The sequence below is a fragment of the Hypanus sabinus genome, chromosome 21 (genome assembly GCF_030144855.1).
Source record: "Hypanus sabinus isolate sHypSab1 chromosome 21, sHypSab1.hap1, whole genome shotgun sequence".
NCBI classification, from domain to species: domain Eukaryota; kingdom Metazoa; phylum Chordata; class Chondrichthyes; order Myliobatiformes; family Dasyatidae; genus Hypanus; species Hypanus sabinus.
Window position 1 is genome coordinate 37,243,853 of NC_082726.1, and position 23,273 is coordinate 37,267,125.

Sequence of the window (23,273 nt, forward strand, 5' to 3'; positions counted from 1 at the left end):
CTTAACGTAAGAGGTTACTTTGGAAATTATAGCGTGTGGGACTAGAAATTGGTGATGGACAGAAAATAGAGAAGGAATAAATGAGTCTTTATTGAGATGGCAGGATGTGTCTATTGAGGCATTGCTGGTCATACTCTAGAAATTAACACTATGTATCGGTGCTTTGGATAAGTGAACTGAACATATTACTTCTAAGTTTGCTGTTGACGTTATTGTGAGTTGTGAGGAGGATGTGAAGAGATTTCAGGGTAACACAAACAAGTTGATTATTGGGAAGCTGTGTGGTAAGTGCTGCATAATGTTTATAAATGTGGAGATATCCACTTAGGTAGCACCATAGACGGACAGAATAGTATCTAAGTGGTGCAAGGTTGGGAAATGTTGCTGTACAAAGGGTGTTCTTGCTGTCACATCCTCGGGTTATCAGTAGAGTATTCTGAGGTCTTGGAGTTTTTTGCTGTTTTTTTTGTATTCTCTGCATTTAAAAATTATTATGTATTGTGCTTCAGGGATTTTTTTATGTGTTATTGTTAGGTCTCCTTTACATTTAAGTTGCAATTGTCCTTGGAAACTTAAAATTAATTCTCCTTGAGACTTTGCAGGTGTCTAATCAAGTATCCTTGGACTTTTCTCTCTTATCAGAATGATTATGTAATGGTCACAATATCACAGTCCCTAGAGCCAATCCGTGCCCTCAGCTCTCCTGCTTTACCTGTTAAAGTTGCATGCATTGAAATAGATGCAATTTAAAGCAGTGGTCCTATATGCCCTTTTACTGTAAACATGGCAATCCTGATTGTCAGGTCTACATGCTTTGGTTGCTGCACATACTCTTGTCTTCCCACTGATTTCACTCTCAAGTTCCATTCCCCTGCCAATCTAGTTTAAGCCCACTCTGGTGAGAAAATAAAATTTCCTTGTTTGGTTGTCCCCTGGTTCAAATGCAACCCAAACTTCTTGTTACAGGCCATCTCTACCCCCAGAGGAGATCCCAATGATCCAAAAACCTGTCATTTAGTAAAGAAACCAATGGTATTTGAATGTATTTGAGCTTGGAGATTCTGTCATGTTACCTATAGCTAATAATTAATGTGTATGTTACCTTCCAGTACCCTTTGGCCTTTTCACTCAACTTCAGCAAGTGGATGTGTAGTCACCCCTGGATGTTCAGGATCTTAGCTGGCATGGATGTGTCTGAGCTTACAGCACCTTGTGACTTGATAACAAAAGGCATCAGACTCTTGGTAAGTTTGAAGCTAAACTTTGTAAAAATTAATAGGTTACTCTATAATTGTAAATAGCTTTCATTAGATGCCATAACTGAACCAGATCCTCTCTAAATCAGTCAGTTCTACACCGTCCTTCAAGGCATACCTTAAAAACCTTCTGAAGAAACATTGGCACAGGTTTGTTCGCTAGCATCCTGTGGAAACATTTTGCAATGTTGACAATATTAAAGTTGTTTCATCAGTGGAGATTGTTGGTAGGTATTTTATTCTAGAAATATTCTACACAACATGCTGCAAAATAAATCTCCTCTTTCTGTTTGAGGGCATTCTCAGAAATTTCTAAGATTTCTTATTGTTTGGAGGATATTTTGTGAATTCTGATCAGCCTTTACTACTTTACTGACATTGGACTTTTATTTTTGATTTCCATTGTGATAGAGAGTGTCATCATCAGCGTGTTAGCATGATATTAAATTTCTTGCCTTTGGCTCAGGTTCGACTGCTGTTCACTCTGAACTTGGTATGGTACTGGTACTGCACAGCTCTCATTGTTACCTCCTGAAAATATCTGATCAAGTTAGTTACTTCCCATAAAAATTCCATATAAACTTTCCTTGATTGAGCTTGTCTTAATGGAAGTTTACATTGTCTCTCAGAAGTAATTCCAATAACTTGGTCGCCGAAGTTAAAATATTTTGTAACCTTTGTTTATACCTTTTAAACCTGGTTTAAACCTTTCCTACTAACAACAACATGTTAGCAATGTTGTAATCCTCTGGCAACTGTCCTGGACTCCAACGACACTAAAAAAAATTGATGGTCACAGTCTCTGCTATTTTCTTCCCTTGCTGCTTATGAACAGCCTGGGGTACAGTTTCTAGGCCTAGCAACTTACTCACTTTAAAACTTGTTAGATCCTTCATATTTCTTCTTCTTCTTCTTCTTCTTCTTCTTCTTCTTCTTCTTCTTCTTCTTCTTCTTCTTCTTCTTCTTCTTCTTCTTCTTCTTCTTTCTTCTTCTTCTTCTTCTTCTTCTTCTTCTTCTTCTTCTTTCTTCTTCTTCTTCTTCTTCTTCTTTCTTCTTCTTCTTCTTCTTCTCTTCTTCTTCTTCTTCTTCTTCTTCTTCTTCTTCTTCTTCTTCTTCTTCTTCTTCTTCTTCTTCTTCTTCTTCTTCTTCTTCTTCTTCTTCTTCTTCTTCTTCTTCTTCTTCTTCTTCTTCTTCTTCTTCTTCTTCTTCTTCTTCTTCTTCTTCTTCTTCTTCTTCTTCTTCTTCTTCTTCTTCTTCTTCTTCTTCTTCTTCTTCTTCTTCTTCTTCTTCTTCTTCTTCTTCTTCTTCTTCTTCTTCTTCTTCTTCTTCTTCTTCTTCTTCTTCTTCTTCTTCTTCTTCTTCTTCTTCTGTGTCCACACTCTACCTCTTGAAGAATGATAACAGTACTTTGTAAAAACAGCTGCAAGATATTCATCAAACTGTGCCCATAACCTCTTGTTATATTTTCCAGTCTCCAGTGCCCTAATTTTTCCTTAATTATCCTCATGCTTTCTTAATTTGCCTTTTAATTTCACTCCTGCAATTTTTAACAGTCTCTAGGCTTTCTGTAGTATTAAGTTCTCAATACCTGTCATGTTTTCCTCCTTTACCTTATTTTGTCTTTAGTGCACCCTCAAATTAAAAGTAAAACCTCACTTCCTCTCTTCCCGCTATCTTTCTTCTTTCCTTATTGTGTTTGCTCCATCATAGATTGATTTTGAATGCAGTTTAGAAATTTTGTGTCCTCTCTGACATTGACTGTATCACAGTTAACATAATGATAATGGAAATCCCCTAGTATACTTGGCTGTAAAAGATATCTATTAATGCGCTAACTGGCTTTCTTCTGTGTCATAATAAGCTTGTAGGTGAAGGTGGTTTACTTCAATAAAATTGCTGACTAAATGCCGCTATTGTTACTGGGTAAAGACTTCGGAGTGGACAAGAACAGGAGAAAATCAGTAAAGTTAAAGAGCTGTCAAATTGCAAGTGTATGCTATAAAATCCATTATTTTTATTTCAACAGGTCACAGACGAAGTTCCAGACGTGCTTAGCACCATGAAAGAAATGAAAGTGGCCAATTTTAGAAGGGTTCCAAAAATGCCGATCTATGGCATGGCACAGCCCAGTTTGGAGGTAACTCCTTGCTGTATCTTACTGTAACAGTGGTATACATTATAACACAATCAGTGTTTCCTCCTTCCTACAGGTTTTTAAAATTCAAGCCTGCCTTATTGCAATTGGTTTGTTGTTGCACATGTGTGAAGTTAGTCTTGCATTCTCTTCATATAGATCAATTCATTACACAGTGCATTGAGGTGGTACAAGGTAAAAACAATAACAGAATATAGAATAAATTGCAACAGCTATGTAGAAAGTGCAGTGCAGATGGGCATAAGGTGCAAGATTATAACAAGGTAGATTGTGAAGTCAGGGGTCTATCTTATGTATTAGAGAACCTAGCCTTACAGCAGCATAGTAGAAGTTGTCTTTGAGTCTGGTGGCATACCCTTTCAAGTTTTTGTATTTTCTGCCCAGTGAGAGGGAAAGATGATGTCCAGGGTAGATGAAGACTTTGATTATGCTGGGAGTTTTATTGAGGTGGAGAAAAGTAAAGACAGAATTCGTGGAGGGGGCACTGATTTCTGTGACGTGCTGAGCTTCATTCACAACTCTCTGCAGTTTCTTGTGGTTATGTGCAGAGCAGTTGCCATAGCAAGCTCTAGTGCATCCAGATATAATGCTTTTCATGGTGCATCGACAAAAATTGTTAAGGGTTGACTGTGATGTGCCTAATTTCTTTACATTTCTGAGGAAGCAGAGGCATTGGCAAGTGTTCTTGGCTGTGCTGTCTATATGGTTGAACCAGACAAGCTGCTGGTGATAGTCCCTGCTTGGAACTTGAAGCTCTCAACCTCTGCACCATTGACGTAGGCAGGAACATGTGCACTGACCCCGCAATCTGAAGTCAATGACTGGCTTTAAGAGAAAAGTTGTTGTCTTGATACCATGTTACTAGGTTCTCTAATTCCTTCCTGTACTTTGACTCATTGTCATTTGAGATACCACTCTGATGGTATCATCTGCAGACTTGTAGATGGAGTTCGAGCTGAATCTGGATATGTAGTTTTGAGTGTACGGGGTGTAGTACATAATTGCAAAGAGCTGAGAACAGAGCCTTGTGGAGCACCAGTGTTAAGAACAGTCATGGTGGGGGTGTTGCTGCCTATCCTTATTTGCTGCAAATTCCCCCACCAGCTGATCTGCACAGGATCTAATGACATGGCCAGGAACACCAGCTGGACTAGATGCCTTCAATGGATTCACTACCCAGAAGACTGATCTTACATCCACAGTGGTGACTGTGCGCTCAAGGGCACTGGGGCCATTTGGGTGGATGGTTACTAATCCTCTTCTGTTCAAAACATACATAGAATATGTTAAACTCTTCAGGAAGGGATGTGCTGCTGTTGGCAATGCTGCCCAACTTTATTTTGTAGGCATTATAACCTGAGCTCTGCCACAACTGACATCTAGTCTCAGACTTGATTTTGGATCATGATATCAAGTTTTTGAATTTGCTTTTCTCTTCGCTTCCACTTGTTTTCTTTCCATTTGCCTGTCCTACCAACTTGTCTTCCTTTAGTACACTTCCATGCTTTCTGCTGATGAATCTTTTAAATCTACGCTCTTTACCCAATGCATAGTTGAATAGTTCTTTGCAAATCCTGGGGAATGTTACCTGATATATTGGATTTTGAATTCAATGATCATTGGTAGCGTGATATTAATACGCAGCAGCCTCTCCGGACTCTGGATTGGGGATTGCCAAAAGTTATGTGGATTTTCTGGTGTAGAATGTTTTGTCATATGCTTTGGTGACATCATTCTGGAGGAATGTTGTCTCATTTTTTAGACAATAGGTGCAGAAGTAGACCATTCAGCCCTTCGAGCCTGCACCGCCATTCTGAGATCATGGCTGATCATCTACTATCAATATCCGGTTCCTGCCTTGTCCCCATATCCCTTGATTCCCCTATCCATAAGATACCTATCTAGCTCCTTCTTGAAAGCATCCAGAGAATTGGCCTCCACTGCCTTCCGAGGCAGTGCATTCCAGACCCCCACAACTCTCTGGGAGAAGAAGTTTTTCCTTAACTCTGTCCTAAATGACCTACCCCTTATTCTCAAACCATGCCCTCTGGTACTGGACTCTCCCAGCATCTGGAACATATTTCCTGCCTCCATCTTGTCCAATCCCTTAATAATCTTATATGTTGCAATCAGATCCCCTCTCAATCTCCTTAATTCCAGCGTGTACAAGCCCAGTCTCTCTAACCTCTCTGTGTAAAACAGTCCGGACATCCTGGGGATTAACCTCGTGAATCTACGCTGCACTTCCTCTATAGCCAGGATGTCCTTCCTTAACCCTGGAGACCAAAACTATACACAATACTCCAGGTGTGGTCTCACCAGGGCCCTGTACAAATGCAAAAGGATTTCCTTGCTCTTGTACTCAATTCCCTTTGTAATAAACATTCCATTAGCCTTCTTCACTGACTGCTGCACTTGCTCATTCACCTTCAGTGAATGATGAACAAGGACTCCTAGATCTCTTTGTATTTCTCCCTTACTTAACTCTACACTGTTCAGATAATAATCTGCCTTCCTGTTCTTACTCCCAAAGTGGATAACCTCTCACTTATTCACATTAAACGTCATCTGCCAAGTATCTGCCCACTCACTCAGCCTATCCAAGTCACCCTGAATTCTCCTAACATCCTCATCACATGTCACACTACCACCCAGCATAGTATCATCAGCAAACTTGCTGATGTTATTCTCAATGCCTTCATCTAAATTGTTGATGTAAGTCGTAAATAGCTGTGGTCCCAATACCGAGCCCTGTGGCACCCCACTAGTCACCACCTGTCATTCCGAGAAACACCCATTCACTGCTACCCTTTGCTTTCTATCTGCCAACCAGTTTTTTATCCATGTCAATATCTTCCCCCCCAATGCCATGAGCTCTGATTTTACCCACCAATCTCCTATGTGGGACCTTACCAAATGCCTTCTGAAAATCGAGGTACACTACATCCACTGGATCTCCCTTGTCTAACTTCCTGGTTACATCCTCGAAAAACTCCAATAGATTAGTCAAGCATGATTTGCCCTTGGTAAATCCATGCTGGCTCTGCCCAGTCCTATCACTGCTATCTAGATATGCCACTATTTCATCTTTAATAATGGACTCTAGCATCTTCCCCACTACTGATGTTTTTAACTGCATTGCATTTGTGGTTTCTAAATGACAAATAAACTGAATCTGAATCTGAATCATCACCAAAGAAAATAGAAGAATTTCTTTCATTATCTTAGTGTGGTCTGTTAGAGTGTTAGAGCAGAAGTGGGGGAGCCAGACTCTGTATTTGCATTTAAATGCTGACTGGGTGATTTGAAAATAGCAAGGTTAAAAGGAAAGATAAAAGTTTGATATTTCTAGGAATTGAGAACACAGAAATGAGGGATTCTGGCCTCCCTACACCGCCTTAAAGTTGCAAACATTTTTGGTTAAATTTGCATATTAGGTACAGTGATGAATATCTGTCTATATGTAACATGAGGAAATGAAGTAATATGTTTCGAATGATTTGTCAACCATTTCATAAGTGAGTGATGTAAAATCAACAAACTGTTTAACAATATTTATTGTCAATGAAAGGTGACCAGTAATTCAAAACTGATAATTAGCATTCTGTAAATTTATCCATAAGTCAGTATCATATTCTACAATTGATCTGAAAAACTTTGTAAGATAACTAGTCTTTTATCCTCGTGACCACGTATTGACCCCAAATTCATGACTGTTTGGCACACAAAGCCAAGGTCACTCTTCTGTTATTCCCCTCTCATCACTTGGTTCCACCTATCACCAGCCAGCCCCTACTTCGCCAACCTCCCTTCTCCTCATTATACTGGTTTCTTTCCTCTATACCGATGTGCAAAGTCTCAACCATGTTTTTGCTTCATCAGGTGCTGCTCAGGCCACTAAGCTCCTCCAGCAGTTCGTCAGCACCTGCAGAGTCTTCTGTCTTCACTCTTCCATTGCAGCTCTTCTTCCCTTTTCCCATTTTGTCCTGTTTGAAGTTCATCAGCCTAAATATCTGAAGTGGGCCATTTTAACTGTAATTCTCTCACTGGTGTTGACATATAGCTTTCGCCAATGTGAAATGAGAGCAAGGGGAGGGGCATTGATTTAAATCTCATTTGTGACCCCAAAAATATCACACATAGCACCTTCCAAACCAAGTACTTAAATAAAGCTGCTGTATCGGATACTTATAGTTTGGGAAGTGGTAAAGTCACTATATTTATGTTAAGCTTTTTGTGAGACCTGATGTGGCAGAACATTAAACTCATGGATTAGCAATTCCTGTTGACAGGCATGTGGCACTGTCCTGACTTACCTGACAGAGGGTAAGAGGAGCTATACTAACATTCTGTGGGTGACATTGCGAGAGGAAGTGGTGCTGGAAGGCAACAGTCAAATGTACACTCTCCGGGAACCAGCCGCCTTAGAGCAGCCCATTAGAGTACCTATGGAGTCACCGGAGCAGTTGGAGGTGAGTAATCTTTGCAAGGTGTGCTAGAAATGAATAACATCATCAGTAGACATCATTCTTCCTTCTATTACTTACACAAGGAAAACTATCATTGTTGTCTCCACTAAAACAGATTGCTATGGCATAAAAAGCAAGCTCTCGAATTATTTTCTTAGCTTCAAGTGATCCAAGAATACCTGAATAAACAATGGATTACTTTTAGATTTAGTAATCCATTAGTCACCATTGAAAAATACCTGTAGCTACAAAATAAACTGGAGTTACTTTCTGACATCCTTTTCCAAACTGAGAAAGATAAGGGCAGCAGAGGCAGGAAGCACCATCACCAGCAGCACTTCCTTCCAAGTTATGTACCATCTTCACTTGGAAATACATTGCAGGTCCCTCATCCTTGTTGGGTCTAACTCCTGGAACTGCCCACGCTACAGCACAGAGGGAGTACTGTGGGAGTACCAGATAGCAGAGGGTCAAGAAAATTAGTTGCCACCACTTCTCCGGGGCATTTAAGGACGTGTGATAAATTCTGCTCTTGTCGGTAGTGTCCAGACTGCAAAAAAAATGTACGACTACAGAAGCCACTAATTTGTATTTAGGATCAGCAGAGGGCAACCCAATCTACACACTGGATTTGGGGTAGAACCACCAGAGCCCAGGTCCAAAGTAAGAGCAAAAGTCCAGATACAAGTTAGGTTCAGCAGGTGAGCAGCCCATGTGGTGGTACGTGGATTGTTAAAGGCACTGGGTGAGGTATATGTTATAGGAGAACATAGTTTTTGTAATTATAGGGTGAATTGAGGACAGAAGTGGACATCAATGTTAATATTATTAGCAATTAGGCTTAGTCAAAATTCCTCAAAATGAAGGTGTCAGCGTAGGAAAAGTAGATGGTTAAAAAGTTATGGAGTAATATGGTGAGAGAACAGGTCCCTCGGTCCCGTTAGTCCATGCCAACCACAGCATCCTCATTGCTAGTCTCAGTTGTCTTCGTTTGGCCCATAACTCTCCAAACCCCTCCTCTCCATGTATCCATCCAAATGCAGTTTATACTCAGCTCGACCACCTCCTCTGACAGCTCATTCCAGGTACTCACTACCCTCTACTCTCTGTGTAAGGAAGTTACCTCTCGGGTCTCTCCCCTTGTATCTGTGCTGTCTAGTTTTGGGCTCCCCCACCCTGGGGACAAGGCTGTGACAATTCACCATATAATATTCCTCACGATCTTATAAACTTATGAGATTACCCCTCATTCCCCTGCACTCTAGTGATCAGGATCCAGAGTGCCCAACTTCTCTTTAACTTTTAGTCAAAGCAGTGTCCTCATAAATCTGTTCTCCACCCTCTCCAGATTGACGATGTCAGGGTGAGCAGGACTGTACACAATGCTCCTAATGTGGATTCAGCAACAACTTGTATATCTGCAACTTAATGTAGCTTAACTTGAGCCCGTCACCCCTGTTGGGGCATGGGCCACCTGCATCAGCTCGCCAAAGTTCTCATTCCTGGGCCAATAATCCGAAGTGTACCCACTTTCTCCCTCCTCTTCCAGGGATGAGGCCTTTGGAGCTTCTGTTAGCATTTCTGTAGCACTGTTTTCTTAACAGGTTGGGTTTGCTAGTCCCATGCCCAACCCCCCACCCCCTGGCCTTTCGCAGCTGGGCTTGGGCCCATCCATGGCGGAGTTGTAAGATAATGTCCTTACTCCTAACCCGATGCTCTGACTGATAAAGCCAGCATGCTCAACACCTTCTTCACCACCCTTTCTACTTGTGTGGCCATTTACAGCGAACTGTGAAACGGTTACTCCCAGGCCACTGTTCCATAACACTCATCAGTGCCCTGCTATTCACTGGATATATTCTACCTTAGTTTGAACGTCCAAGATGCATCCCCTTAAGCTTATAGAAATTGAAGTCTATGTGCCAGTCATCAGTCTATTTCCCTAACTGATCAAGATCTCTTTGCAATTCATTGTTAACTGCTTCACCATCAACAAACTAGACCCTATTTTAGTATCATCAGCAAACTTGCTAATAGTGCCTTGTGCGTTCATATCTAAGTAATTTACATAAATAATAATGTATATGCCTTCATGAGCTGGGACACAAAGTATAACAGTGGGGGAGGGGCTTGTAATATAACTTTATGTAATATAACTGTAATACAGTTGTAATATAACTGTAGTTACTCCATATTGGAGTACTGTGTTTAGTTCTGGTTGCCACACCACTAGGAAGGAAGTGTTTGCACTGTGGACAGTTCTCCAGGCTCGGTGATGACAAGAGTCTGGAGGCGTTGTGTTTGTTGTCTGTGGATCAGTGGAGGCTGAGGCAGACTTGGTTGTGGTATTATGTGCATAGATGGGATGAATAGTAAGAAACATTTTGCTAAACTAAAGAGCATGGATTGAAAGTAAAAGGGTAGGAGCTTTAGAGGCAATATGAGGATTTTTTTAAACAAAAGAAATACATTGCTTGAAGGTATGCTCCACAATATTTAAGACAGCGTAGAGAGATACAGCACAGAAACTAGTTCTTCAGTCCACGGCATAGGGTCCATACCAACTACTTACACCAGCCCTTCATCAATCCCATTTATTACTTTCCCTTTATTTTCATCAACTCCTCACCTACTCACTAGAGACAATTGACAATGACCAACTGACCCTCCAGCCACATGTGTTTGGAAGGTAGAAGTGGCCAGAGGAAACCCATGTGGTCACATTTAAACTCCTTTCAGGTGATCAAACCCAGGTCTGATCAGCTTTGATCAGGTCACTAGCTTTGAGACGGCAGCTCTGCTAACTACCACACAATGCTACCCTGATTTTCCAGATTGGCACTTCAATTGTGAAGGTAAAAAAGGGTAGGGGTGAGGTGCTGGAAAATGGAATTATTAAAGATGGTGACACAGACTCAGTAGTCTGAAGGGTTTGTTTCTCTGCTGTATAAATCAATGATTAATTTATTTTCTGGGGTACTGTGCAAAAGCTACCGTCTTGTGCTAAAACACCCATTATAGCTAGGCTATGTAGGATGCATGTTACAAATATCAGTAAATGCAAATTGATAAGAATGATTTCTAATATTAATGATTAGAATGTGTTCATAAATTGACAAAATCTCTGGAGCAGATAGCAACAGGGAGGTCGGACTTTTCTTTCTTACAAATGTAATGCAACTGCCAAATGAACACAATAATTTAAAACCAGGAAGATCAATAATGCTGATCTGTGCATATTCAGCTTTCATATTTTACCAGGCGATCCCATAAAGCTTGAAATGTTACAATGGAAGGTAGAGCAATCAAAGTAATGTAGGCCAGTATGTCTGAGTAGGAACAAGCATCAATATCTGAGAGGAAAGTTGACAAATTGGAAAAGGGAGGTAAACATTTAAGTCCTTAGAGGCTTCCTCTGGGAATCTGATAGCATCTGAATATTTTATTTTAATTCTATTGCATTTTTACTGTAAAAAGATAAATATGGCATTTAACTGAAACCAGTTAATAATCTGTCAAAGTAATTATCTGAGAAAAGTAGAGATCAGCTTATTTGTTTACAAAATGAAAAACAGATGGACATATTTCTGAGTTTTGTTAATTGCCTGGCTTAATTTTTTCTTGAGCAGAAATTAGAGAGCAACCTTAAAAATGAGATCCTGACATCACAGAAGTTGCTTGAAGTGCGCCTTGGCGAGGAGAAGCAGATGAAACTGTTTAAAAGCTGCTTCACCATGCAAGAGATTTTTAACCAACTGAAAGGTTCCCATCAAGGCCTGCTGTACAGACGTATTCCCATCCTCGACTGTGGTGCACCAAGAGAGACGGTAAAGGATATTGTAGTTGAGAGAAAACCATGTCCAGGCCAAAGAAGCTCTTGTAATGTGTCTCCTTTGTGGTGTAAAGTTTAAAAAAAATGGATGCTTATTCTGAACCCTCAGTTCCCTATATGTAATTCAGGGGTTACTGTTTGGGGCTGTTGCCCAGCTTGCTGTTTTGTGTCTGATTGTTGTATGTCATTGGCAAATTATTTAAGTATGGGTTCAGTTACAATAAATCCAATATGCCTGAATGATCACATTTCCTTACTTAGCCTTCAGTAGCAATAATACCGGGTAATTTTAATCCTCCATAAGCTGTTGATTACAGCCATTATAGTTCTTTTGCCAATGATTTTATCTTAGACTTAAAATCATAGAGCACAGAAACAGTCCCTTCAGCCCACAGTGTCTATTCCAACCACGATGGCAATTTAAACTGCACGTGGCCCATATCTCTCCATTCAGTGCGCCTTCATGTGTCTGTCTAAATGGGTCTGAAACCTTGCTTTCATGGGTGGGGGGAAGAATTGGAAGCATCCAGAGAAAAGCTAAGCAACCATGGGAAGGAGGTGCAAATTCCACACAGGCAGCACCCAAACTCGGACTGAACCTGGTCACTGGAGCTGTAAAGTGGCAGGTGACCCACTAGTGAGTGCTTCTGTGAAGTGACCAGAAGAAATGTTCGACACCACACCTTGTGCATGTCATGTTTTAATACATTTTCCTTTCTGTTTAATAATGAATAGCAAGATTAATGTGACTCAGTTTTAATTTCCATGTATTGGGAGAGATTGGTCACTAGATGTGACTTTAGGTGACTGAGATATTACAGCAGTATATGGCCAGTGGGTTAGGCATAGAACAGCGTGTCTGGTGTATGTTCTAGCTCATAGGGAACTCGTTCTGGAAGGCACAATTTCTCATGAACATAGTGCGAAGTGACCTGAGCATTGTAATACTGATTTAAGTTAGAGCAACACTAGTGGGGGTAGCATTGCCTGACCATAGCACTTGATGAATGGTCAGCTACCTAGATGATTAACTTTGGTAAGACACCCACGTGCCTGAGATGCTCAATTTATGATAAATAATCTCAGCGAATCACCTAATGTGGAAACGAGTAGGCTGTATGTATTTATAGCTGTGAAATGTTAACTCTTTCTGAGGCATCAGTGAAAAATCATGCTATTCTCCTGCAATAATGGAATGTGTTCAGTAGCTCCCTTATCTTTAAGTGTAGGAGACCACTGCCCCATAACATACACAATACATCTCTGTAACTAGATCCCAACAGGGGTACAGACACAGCCTTGAATATCCTTATGCAATTTTGTCCTTTACTTCGCTCCCCCAGTCCAACATGGGAAATAGTCCATTCTCCCTCCTCTCCATTAATAATGCTAGACAATAGTCACTTCCTTACATCTAGATTCAGACTGTGGACCAACAATATATTTGAGTTCCAATGTAGTATCTGGTTCTGAAGCAGGCAAATGAATTATTTTGGTCCTTTTAAAACTATTTCTGAAGTGCGAATTGCTACCTTTTAGGTTAAAATTCTGAATGTTTTCTAAATGTAATAATTCAACCTCTTTTGTTCTGTGTATTTTTAATCACCTTGGTTAGCACAGAGGCTCAGCAGTGAGCTTCAGTCCCAATCTTGGGTATTTTCAGTGTTGAGTATCCACATTCCCCCGTTTCCCTGGATACTCTGATTTTCTCCCACATGCTGGACGCTTAATCGGCCGCTGTAAATTACCGCTTAGTGTAAGTAAGTGGCAAGACAGTCAAAATGGAATTTGTGGACGTGTGTAAAAATGAAGTTGCTGAGCTACAGAAAGTAAGTGAAATCCAATCCGTGAGATTGTTCTCCTGGGAGCCTCCTTATGTGTCTGAGGAAGTAACAATGCTGCACAGTTACTGTCAGAAGAGAGAAAGACTTGTATTATACAGCACCTTTCAAACCCCAAAAACACCACAAATATTTTACAGCCACTCAAGTAAAATAGAGTCACTGATCTAATGTGGGAATGGAACCCTTGAGGTATTTGAATAGTCGTCTTATACAGAGCCACTCCTCACATATACACACCCCAAGCATTTCAAAATATTGTAAAACAAGCTACTTGTCTTCAAACATTTGATCTGAACCCTAGCCAGATTAACTCTTTTAGCACCAGCTAGAAATTCCTTTTCTTCATTGGCTACACTATACCAGTTCCATTTAACCATAGCCCACAGATGTTGCCCTGGAAACTCATCAAATCCACCTTTCTGCTCAGCCTAGTTAGAATCGGTAATGTTATAAACTCAAAATACACTTTTTGTCATTTGCCAGGAATGAAATCTGAGAAAGGAGATCTCCAAGCCTCCCTTAAAATACATCTGTTCAAATAATTTTGTAGCTGCAGTTACCCAGCCCTATAATTATTTTCCTTAATTTAATTCAATGTGTCATTTCTAGAAAAAATTATCTGCTCATATCCCACGTCAGCCCTTTACAATTCTAAGGTGTACACCGACCATCCTTAACCAAGTTTCTGTAAACTGTTGAACTTGTCTTTACTTGACACTCAAGTATGCCACAAGAGAACATTTCAGTGAAAGAAAGGATAATTAAAGGAAACTTTTGTTAAATAAATGTTTACTACTTCTGTCTGAATTTATCAATTGTTTCTTTTTACATTTCTCATTGATGTAATTCATTTTTGACTCCAATCAAGGACTTTGATAAATTGATGGAAGCCATAAAAATGGTTTTAACAGAAGATTCCTGTTCAGCAGTCGTCTTTAACTGCCATAATGGAAAGGGGAGGACTACAACTGCCATGGTGATATCTGTGCTCATTTTCTGGCACCTCAAGGTTGGTGTACTGTGTTGGGTTGTTAGGTTAATTGACAACTGTAATATACACTCCTGCCTCTGCTAAGAGAATTAGGATTTAGTGCATAGAACATAGAAGAGCATAGTAAGAGGCCATTCAGCTCACAATGTTATGCCAAACCAGCTAAAAAGCAAATCAAAAACACCCAAGCACTAATCCCTCCATGCCCATATCCCTCCATTTTCCTTACATCCATTTTCCTATCCAAACTTCTCTTCAAAGTCTCTAATGTATTCTCCTCTGCCACCATACCAGGTAGTGCATTCCAGGCATCCTTGACTCTCTGAGTACCCCTCACATGCCCCTTGAACCTACCCCCTTTTACCCTCAATGCATGCCTTCTGGTATTAGACATTTCAACCCTGGGAAACAAACTCTCTGTCCACTTTATCAATGCCTCTCATAATCTTGTAAACCTCTATCAGATCTCCCCTCCAATGCTTCGGAGAAAACAACGCAAGTTTATCCAACCTCTTGTGTTAGCACATAGACTCCAAACCAGGCAACATCCTGGTAAACCTCTTCTGCATCCCCTTGAAAGAATCAGAATCCTTTCTATACTGGGGCAACTAGAAATGTATGCAATACTCCTGAAGTGGCCTAACCAGAGTTTTATAATGTTTCAACATAACCTCCTGACTTTTGAACTCAATGCCTCAACTAATAAAAACATGCATTCCAAGTTTAATGAAGTAACATTCCTGTTATATCCTCAAGGTTATAAATCCTTCAATACAGAACTCTGGATGGACAAAACTGTTTATGTACAATCATCTGATCAGATTGGACATCTGTAGCCCTGTGATATCCAGCTGTGAATGGTGGTGGGCAATTAAGCAACTAAAATGGAGGATGAAGTTCCAAGTAATCTGCAAATTTAGGAACTGCTCTGTACACTCAAGTCTAAATCATTAACATATATTAAGAGAAGCCATGCTCTTAGTTCTGACCCTGAGGAACACTACTTCCCTGTCATTTGAAAAATATCAGTTGCTGTAGCTCAGTTCACAAGTACAAGAGATGAGGCTGAAACATTTTGTAATTATCTGCAGTTAAAGGCTGGCTACAGAAAGTTCAGATGAGAAGGTTGAAAGGAAATAAAAAAAAGAAGAGAGAGTTTATTTCCCTTTCATTTTCTTACAGACTGGCATCAAGCATAGAAGGGATTGTGGGTGTGCACTGCTGCCTGTGGACAAATGATTGGTGTACTCAATAAAAAAAAAGTTGTCCCCTCTGTGTGAGAAGTGTGAACAAGGGGAGAAAAACATCTTCAAGCAGAACTTGATCACAGTTTTAATTAATCATTGGTGAGAGGTAACAAACACCTCTCCAGATTGACCTTTCTGGATTGTCCTAATGTGAAGCTCTTCTTCCACCCTTTCCATCTTCGTGACCAAAACCCTGACAATGCCTCTCCTTCCACAGATGCTGGTTGATGCACAGAGTTCTCCAGTAGATGGCATGTTACTCCAGATTCCAGCATCTACAATCTCTTGTGTCTGAAATTAAACGTTGCTTTTGTGTGTTGGGGATGACTTTTTTTCCCCTTCATTTATACTTCTATTCTCGTTCAGCACTGATATAATCAGGAAATAAACATCTATTGAGGTTGTTTCCTATTTTTGTTCCAGGGTATTCCTGAAAACAGTGAGGATGAACTTGTGAGTGTGCCAGATGCCAAATATACAAAGGGAGAATTTGAGGTTTGTGAAAATTTCTCATCAAATAAATGGAATCCCAAAGCTCTCTCAAGACTCAGTTTACAATCTTGCTGTTTATAACGGTCTGAAGATCTACTGCTGAACGTCCTCATGGTCTTGCAACCTAGGGTGTTGTGATCCCTCTTCTGTGCTAAGTGGATCTATATTGTGCTGGAGGCTGTCCATGTGGCAGAGCTCTTGGTGATGGTTCTCCACCAGCACATAGGGGCCTCCATGTGCTGAGGGATATCAGTGACCGAAGCCCACTCACCCCTTCCACCTCTAAGTGATTTCGTTTAGGATGAGTTTTGGATAAGTTCTCAAAATCAAAGATGAACCTTTTCATATTATGATCACTCTTTGCTAGACCCTGTCTCACTAGGAGATTGCAAAGTAATCATGTCTCACTGAAAGGATTTAAGATCTAATTAGGGGCCCCATAACACATTGCTGTGTGAAACCATCTTGAATGGATATATTGAGGCCTCCTGAGTACTATTACCAATTTGATTTGTCTGCTCATTATGAAGATTAAAGTCTCTTGTGATTATTACATTGCTACAAAGATCTTGTATTTCCGTATTAATGATCTGTTGAATAGTATAGCTACAGTTAGGGCATCAGCAGTATTAACTACTCTCACGTCTATTTTACTAATAGCTGAAATGTGTGGGTTGTCTTTTGAAGAAAGTTGTCCAGACTAGGACTGTAGTTTCTGAAATTTAAAGGTGAGAGAATTTGCGAACACATAAGATCTTGAGGGGTTTTGACAAGAATGATTTGAAAAGCAGAATCTAGACATTGGTGTCACAGTTTAATATTTGGTCATCACCTACTCAAGACTGAGTTGAGGCCTGATGGAGGTAGACAAAAAAGGAGAAAGATGGACCCACAGGCAGTAAAAGTGGAAACATTTGCTGGAAGGTGAGCTAATGTTTGAAATGATCCTCCAGCAGCTGTCTCTGCCTTCACCCTCCTCACTCCCCTCCTAGGTCCATCTTCCTCTTTTACCTGCTTCCATCGATCAAGTTTCCCAATTCTATCCCTTCCCCTCCTTTACCTAACTCGAACTGCCCATCATCTGCTGAGACCTCCTTGGTTCACCTGCCATCTTGTAGCCTCCATCATACCACTACTTTCTCATCTTTACACCAACTGCTTCCCCTCTCCACTCTGAGTCATGATTCAGGACTTTGACCCAAAGCATGGACGATTTCTTTCTCCCCACAGGTGCTGCTTGACCCAGTGAGTTCCAACAACAGATAGTTTGTTGCTCCAGATCCACCATCTGCAGTCTACTTGTGTCTCCATGTCTAGCTGAACTTTCTGGTGATGCAAGTACTTACCCATTGATGTGTCTGCTCTGAATATCACCTTCCCTATTCACTCTAATGGTCTTTGTTATGACAAATATTTGTTTGGCCGGTTTCTAATTTACTTCCTTCAATATATTTCATAATTTATGCATTCCATTCACTTCATATTTTCAGCTTTACTAGCTGAGTTTGCTCAGCTCCAGGGTCTCTGCTTCCAGCACCATTAGCCTTGCCACACTTGGTCATTGGTTCCCCATTAGCTGTGATCAAGGTTCCATTCCCTTTACCTGCCCTGAACAGACTCTGACAGCAGTGAGGGTTTTGCTTCAGATGCATAGCAGCATCTGTTGCTTGTGGAAAGGCACCAGCAGAGTGACTGCAGGAGATGGGAAATGTGGTGATTCCTGCCTTGTCATTGCACATCCCAGTCACACACATTCATCAACTTCTCCAAGGTCTCAGAATCAGGAAATATTCTTCTGCACTCAACTGTGCCCTTAGAGACTTGAGGAATAACTGGAGATATTTACAGCCAGCGTGTCCCCCTTATTGCATACTTATCCCTGCCCCCATACTGTCAGTAATATTGATCAGCACCCACTGATAACCAGCTCACTTGTCATGTGCACTGTAAATCTGACTTTCTGTACCCATTACTGCTTGCTCAGGAGGTTGACATATTACACCACCGACTTCCCCTCCTGATCAATCTTCTCCAAAATTTTCTACTGCAGGTCCACATAGTTTTCCCAGTGCTGAACAAAGTGCTCCCTGTTTCTGCAGCTGGTCCCAGGCTCTGCAATGCTGAGCTTGCTGTGTTCCACCAGCATTTTGTGTGTGTTGTTTGAATTTCCAGCATCTGCAGATTTCCTCGTGTCTACAATGCTGAGATGAGTTGCAACAAGACTTTTTAACTCTGATGCCACTTGGTTGTAATCCTGACGGAATTGAGCTCACAGAAATATGTAACATTGCCACTTGTGCCAAGCCCGCCACTGGCCCGAGCCCTAATGTTGGGTCTTTCTGGAGGGGGGAACCAAGGTGGGGCATTCAGTATTTTTAATTGGAACAGAGGCGTGTGAGAGGTGTGGTGCCCAGAAAAAATAACAAATCTCTCTGATGTAGGGCGTAGATCACTTTTCATCCCAGCAGTAAAAAAAATTGAAGAGAAAAAGTTGGAGAGCTGAGATCTAAGTTTTGAACGCTTCCTTCTGCAGGTTGTGATGGAAATAGTACGACTGCTGCCGGAAGGGCATAAAATGAAGAGGGAAGTCGATTTGGCTCTGGATGCTGTGAGTGAGACTATGACCCCCATGCATTATCATCTGAGAGAGATCATTATCTGCACTTACAGACAGGTGAGTGACTGCCCATCTAATCAGCCTTACCATCTGTTAAAGAAACCTTGCATCTGCATGCAAATCGAAGTCTGACCTTGGTGGGGTCAGATTATTGGAACATCTGCAATATGCTCAGCTCTGCACCCTGATACCTGGCTTGCTGCTCCAGCTGTGTTCCCCAGCAATGAGTGTGTTAGCGGAATCAGTACTGAAGCATGTGTCATTGTAGCATCATTTCTACAGGACTGTGTAACCGACGGTGGTGGGAACTTGGTGAGAAACTCTGCTGTCCTCGCTGTTGCACAGTGACAGGACCCTTGCTGTGTACTCAGTCCTCCTCTGGTGGTTCTGCAGCAATGAAATAGTTAAAGTGATCTCACCATGATATGGTTTAGTGTGGAGTGTGTTGTTGCAGCCAGGGGTGGTAATGGGGCCATCTCCCACCACCTATTAAATGCTCCCAATGGCGTGTGCCTCAAATAGCCTCTGACAACCATGTCCAACACCTTGTCTTTGTGTGTGGCTTAGCTACAAAGCCCAGCAGAACTGTTTCTACTGAAAAGAGAAGTGGCAAAGGAAGGTCATTGGCAACTTAAAACCCGTCGTTTCGGACATGATGGGGCTTGTCAGCCATGGGTGGCAGCACATGTTGCAGAAGGAAACTCTGATCTCAAACCTGTACTGCCTTGCTCATGAGGAAGGCATCAGGAGTGAACCCCAAGGGAAAAGTCCGAAGCTGGAGTCCCTAAGGCAGACCAAAATTGCGTTCATCGCTGACTGGCAACTCCTGCGACGCTGCTGGTACCAAACTGTATCAGTCTCTGCCGTTCCTTAGGGTCATCAGGAGCACCGGATACAGTATATCACCTCAGTTGACTCGCAGGTGAAGTGTTGCCTCACCTGAAAGGACTGTCTGGGGCCTAGCTGCCTCACAGCTACCTCTCACAGCTACCTAGACTATTCCTCCTCCCACCCTGTCTCCTGCAAAAATGCTATCCCTTTCTTTCAATTCCTCTGCCTCCGCCGCATCTGTTCTCAGGATGCGGCCTTTCATTCTAGGACAAAGGAGATGTCTTCCTTTTTTAAAGAAAGGGACTTCCCTTCGTCCACTATCAACTCTGCCCTCCATCGCGTCTCCTGTATTTCACGCATCTCTGCCCTCACCCCATCCCCCCACCAGCCCACCAGGGATAGTGATGCACCATCAATAACTCGCTCTGATACGTGAAGTTGAGATATCAGCTTTTATTGACTGGAAGAAAGAACAAGCAGTAGTTGACCACCATACTACATCCTGGAGAATGAGGGCCGGGCTCAGGCCTCAATCACCTTTATACCAGGGTCTGTGGGAGGAGCCACAGGAACAGTCAGCAGGGGGCGTGTCCAGACAGGTATATGTAGTTCACCACAGATAGAGTACCCCTGGTCCTCACCTATCACCCTACCAGCCTACAGGTCCAACGTATAATTCTCTGTAACTTCCGCCACCTCCTATGGGATCCCACCACCAGCCACATCTTCCCCTCCTCCCACTCTCGGCTTTCCGCAGGGATTTCTCCCTACGCGACTCCCTTGTCCATTCATCCCCCCTATCCCTCCCCACTGACCTCCCTCCGGGCACTCATCCCTGCAAACAGAAGAAGTGCTACACCTGCCCCCACACTTCTTCCCTCACCACCATCCCAGGCCCCCGACAGTCCTTTCAGGTGAGGCACCACTTCACCTACGAGTCAACTGGGGTGATATACTGTATCCGGTGCTCCTGATGTGGCCATTTATACATTGGGGAGACCCACCGCAGACTGGGAGACCGTTTCGCCGAACACCGGCGCTCGGTCCTCCAGCAGTGGCGGGGTCTCCCTGTGGCCACACACTTCAATTCCACAGACCACTCCCACTCCGACATGTCTGTCCATGGCCTCCTCTACCGTCAAGATGAGGCCACACGCAGGTCAATGGAGCAATACCTTATCTCCCGCCTAGGTAGCCTCCTACCTGTCAGCATGAACATCCAACTCACAGACCTCCGTTGATACCCCTGTCCCCCCTTACCCCATCCCTATCTATAATTTTAGTCTGGTTCTCTTTCTCTCTCTTTCCCCCCTCACTATAATCTCCCCCCAGCCCTACCTTTCTTTCTCTTTTATTTCCCATATTTTTCCACCTTCCCCCTAGCCCATTTCCCTCCAGCCTATCACTTCCCAGCTCTCTACTTCATCCCTCCTCCCACTTATCCCCACTCAGCCATCCCAAGTTACTTCACTCCGAATGAAGGGTTTCGGCCCGAAACGTCGTCACTACCTCCTCCCATAGATGCTGTCTGGCCTGCTGAGATCTGCCAGCATTTTGTGTTTTTATCCTTAAAACCTAGACTGCTTCCCTTTCAACCCGTTCTGCCTGACCTGCTGAGTGTTTCCAATACTTTGTATTGTTTTCAACGTCCAATATCTGCAGTTTTTAATGAATCATTTTGCAGGGTAGAACTGCTCTGTGCCATGTTCTCTTGCTTTACAGGTACTGCTCTTCGAACGCGTTAGATTCAGTTGTGCACATAAATGAGGGGAGCCTCTAGCTTGCACTGGCAAAGTAGTTACATAATACCACAAAATTAGCCAGAGTAGCTGTGCTTTCCAGCTGTGAAAGCAGGTCTGAGCTTGGCACATTCCCATCACTTAATATTAGAAACAGTCCGAGTTTTCCATGCACAAGTGGACATCCCAGCCGCAGAAGAACGCGACTGGAGTGAGGTTGTAACACACAGAGTGCTGGAGGAACTCATCAGATCGGCAGTATCTATGGTAAAGAGGTAACAGTCTACATAACGGAGGTGAGAGGGAGGTGTATCGGCAGGTGTAGCTTGCAGAGTTAAGTGCCTGGGGGAAGATTAGTGAGGACGGACAAATGGGCAAGGGAATCACAGAGGGGGTGATCCCTGTGGAAAGCAGAGATGGGGGTGGGGGGGAGAGGTAAAGATATGTTTGGTGATAGGGTCTCTTTGTAGGCAGCAGGAGTTGTGGAGGATAATGTTTTGGATGCAGTGGGTGTTGGGGTGATAGGTAAGGACAAGAGGGAATCTATCACTATTATGGTGGCGGGAAGATGGGGTGAGCGCGGATGTGCAGGAAATGGAGGAGATGTGGATGAGAACAGCATCAGTAATAGAGGGAGTAAAGAACCGATTCTTTAAAGAAGGAAGACGTCTCTGGTTTCCTGGAATGGAAAGCCACATCCTGGGAACAGCATTATTATAGGAGACAGGGTGGGAAGAGAGATTGTCAACATAAGTTTGTAAAAGATATCGGTTGACAGTTTGACTCCAGAGATGGAGACAGAAATCAAGGAAGTGGTCAGGAATACACCAAAATCAGAATCATTGCCATAAATTGCAGAAAGCCTGTCCAAGAATCCAACACTGTAAGCATACCAATGTCCACACTGTCTCCACAATCTTTAATGTTGTAGTGGCGTTGCACATGGTGGTCGCAAATGTCAGCACCTTACACGTGGGTGCATCTGTTCGTTTTCAGCGTATGTTGCGTGCGCTTGAAAAGTGCCGAGTGGCGTTTCATTGGATTTTATACTTTAGGTTCGCATGTAGAAAAAGCATACACTTTGAGTGAACTTCCGGCACTGGCAGTTACTGAATTTCACCTTTGGGTGGCGCACTTGCTCTGCTTTTTAAACCAACCATCCCTCTCCAGTGAGCAACTTGTGAAGAACAGACAACGCCATCTATGCTTCATTTATCCTTTACTTCAGGCAAGAAAGAGGAACAAAAGTTGAAGTAATATTTACTTTTTCTCTAAAAAACTGACAAAAAAATGCAAATATTTCCGAGAAATGCTACACTGATTATAAACACAAGAAATTCTGCAGATGCTGGAAATCCAAAGCAGCACACACAAAATGCTGGAGGAACTCAGCAGGTCAGACAGCATCTGTGGAGATGAACAAACAGTCGATGTTTCGGGCCGAGGTCCTCCTTTAGGACTGAAAAGGAAGGGGGAAGTTGCCAGAATAAAAAGGTGGGTGAGGGGAAGGAGGATAGCTAGAAGGAGAGGCCAGGCGGGTGGGAAAGGGAAGGGGCTGGAGAGGAAGAAATCTGATAGGAAAGAAGAGTGGACCATGGGAGAAAGAGAAGAAGGAGGGGCACCAGGGAGAAGCGATAGGCAGGTGAGGGAGGTACGAGGCCAAAGAGGGGAATAAAAGAAGAGGGGAGTGGGAGGGAATTTATTGATATTCTTGCATCAGGTAGGATTCTACCCTGAGAGAATATAAGGTGTTGTTCCTCCAGAGGGTGGCCTCACCTTGGCACAAGAGGAGGCAATGGA

At 42.4% G+C, this 23,273-nt stretch overlaps 1 protein-coding gene across 6 annotated transcripts in view; it reads left to right on the plus strand.

The window, feature by feature from the left end:
• LOC132378966 (paladin-like) overlaps positions 1-23,273 on the plus strand; it is a 278,270-nt gene that overhangs the window by 133,883 nt on the left and 121,114 nt on the right. For all 6 annotated transcript variants that reach the window (XM_059946356.1, XM_059946357.1, XM_059946359.1 and 3 more), the window contains 7 exons: positions 1,110-1,244; positions 3,283-3,393; positions 7,704-7,883; positions 11,510-11,707; positions 14,425-14,565; positions 16,218-16,289; positions 18,820-18,960. In XM_059946356.1, the coding sequence (XP_059802339.1) occupies positions 1,110-1,244; positions 3,283-3,393; positions 7,704-7,883; positions 11,510-11,707; positions 14,425-14,565; positions 16,218-16,289; positions 18,820-18,960 (978 nt within the window). The remainder of the gene's footprint in view (positions 1-1,109; positions 1,245-3,282; positions 3,394-7,703; positions 7,884-11,509; positions 11,708-14,424; positions 14,566-16,217; positions 16,290-18,819; positions 18,961-23,273) is intronic.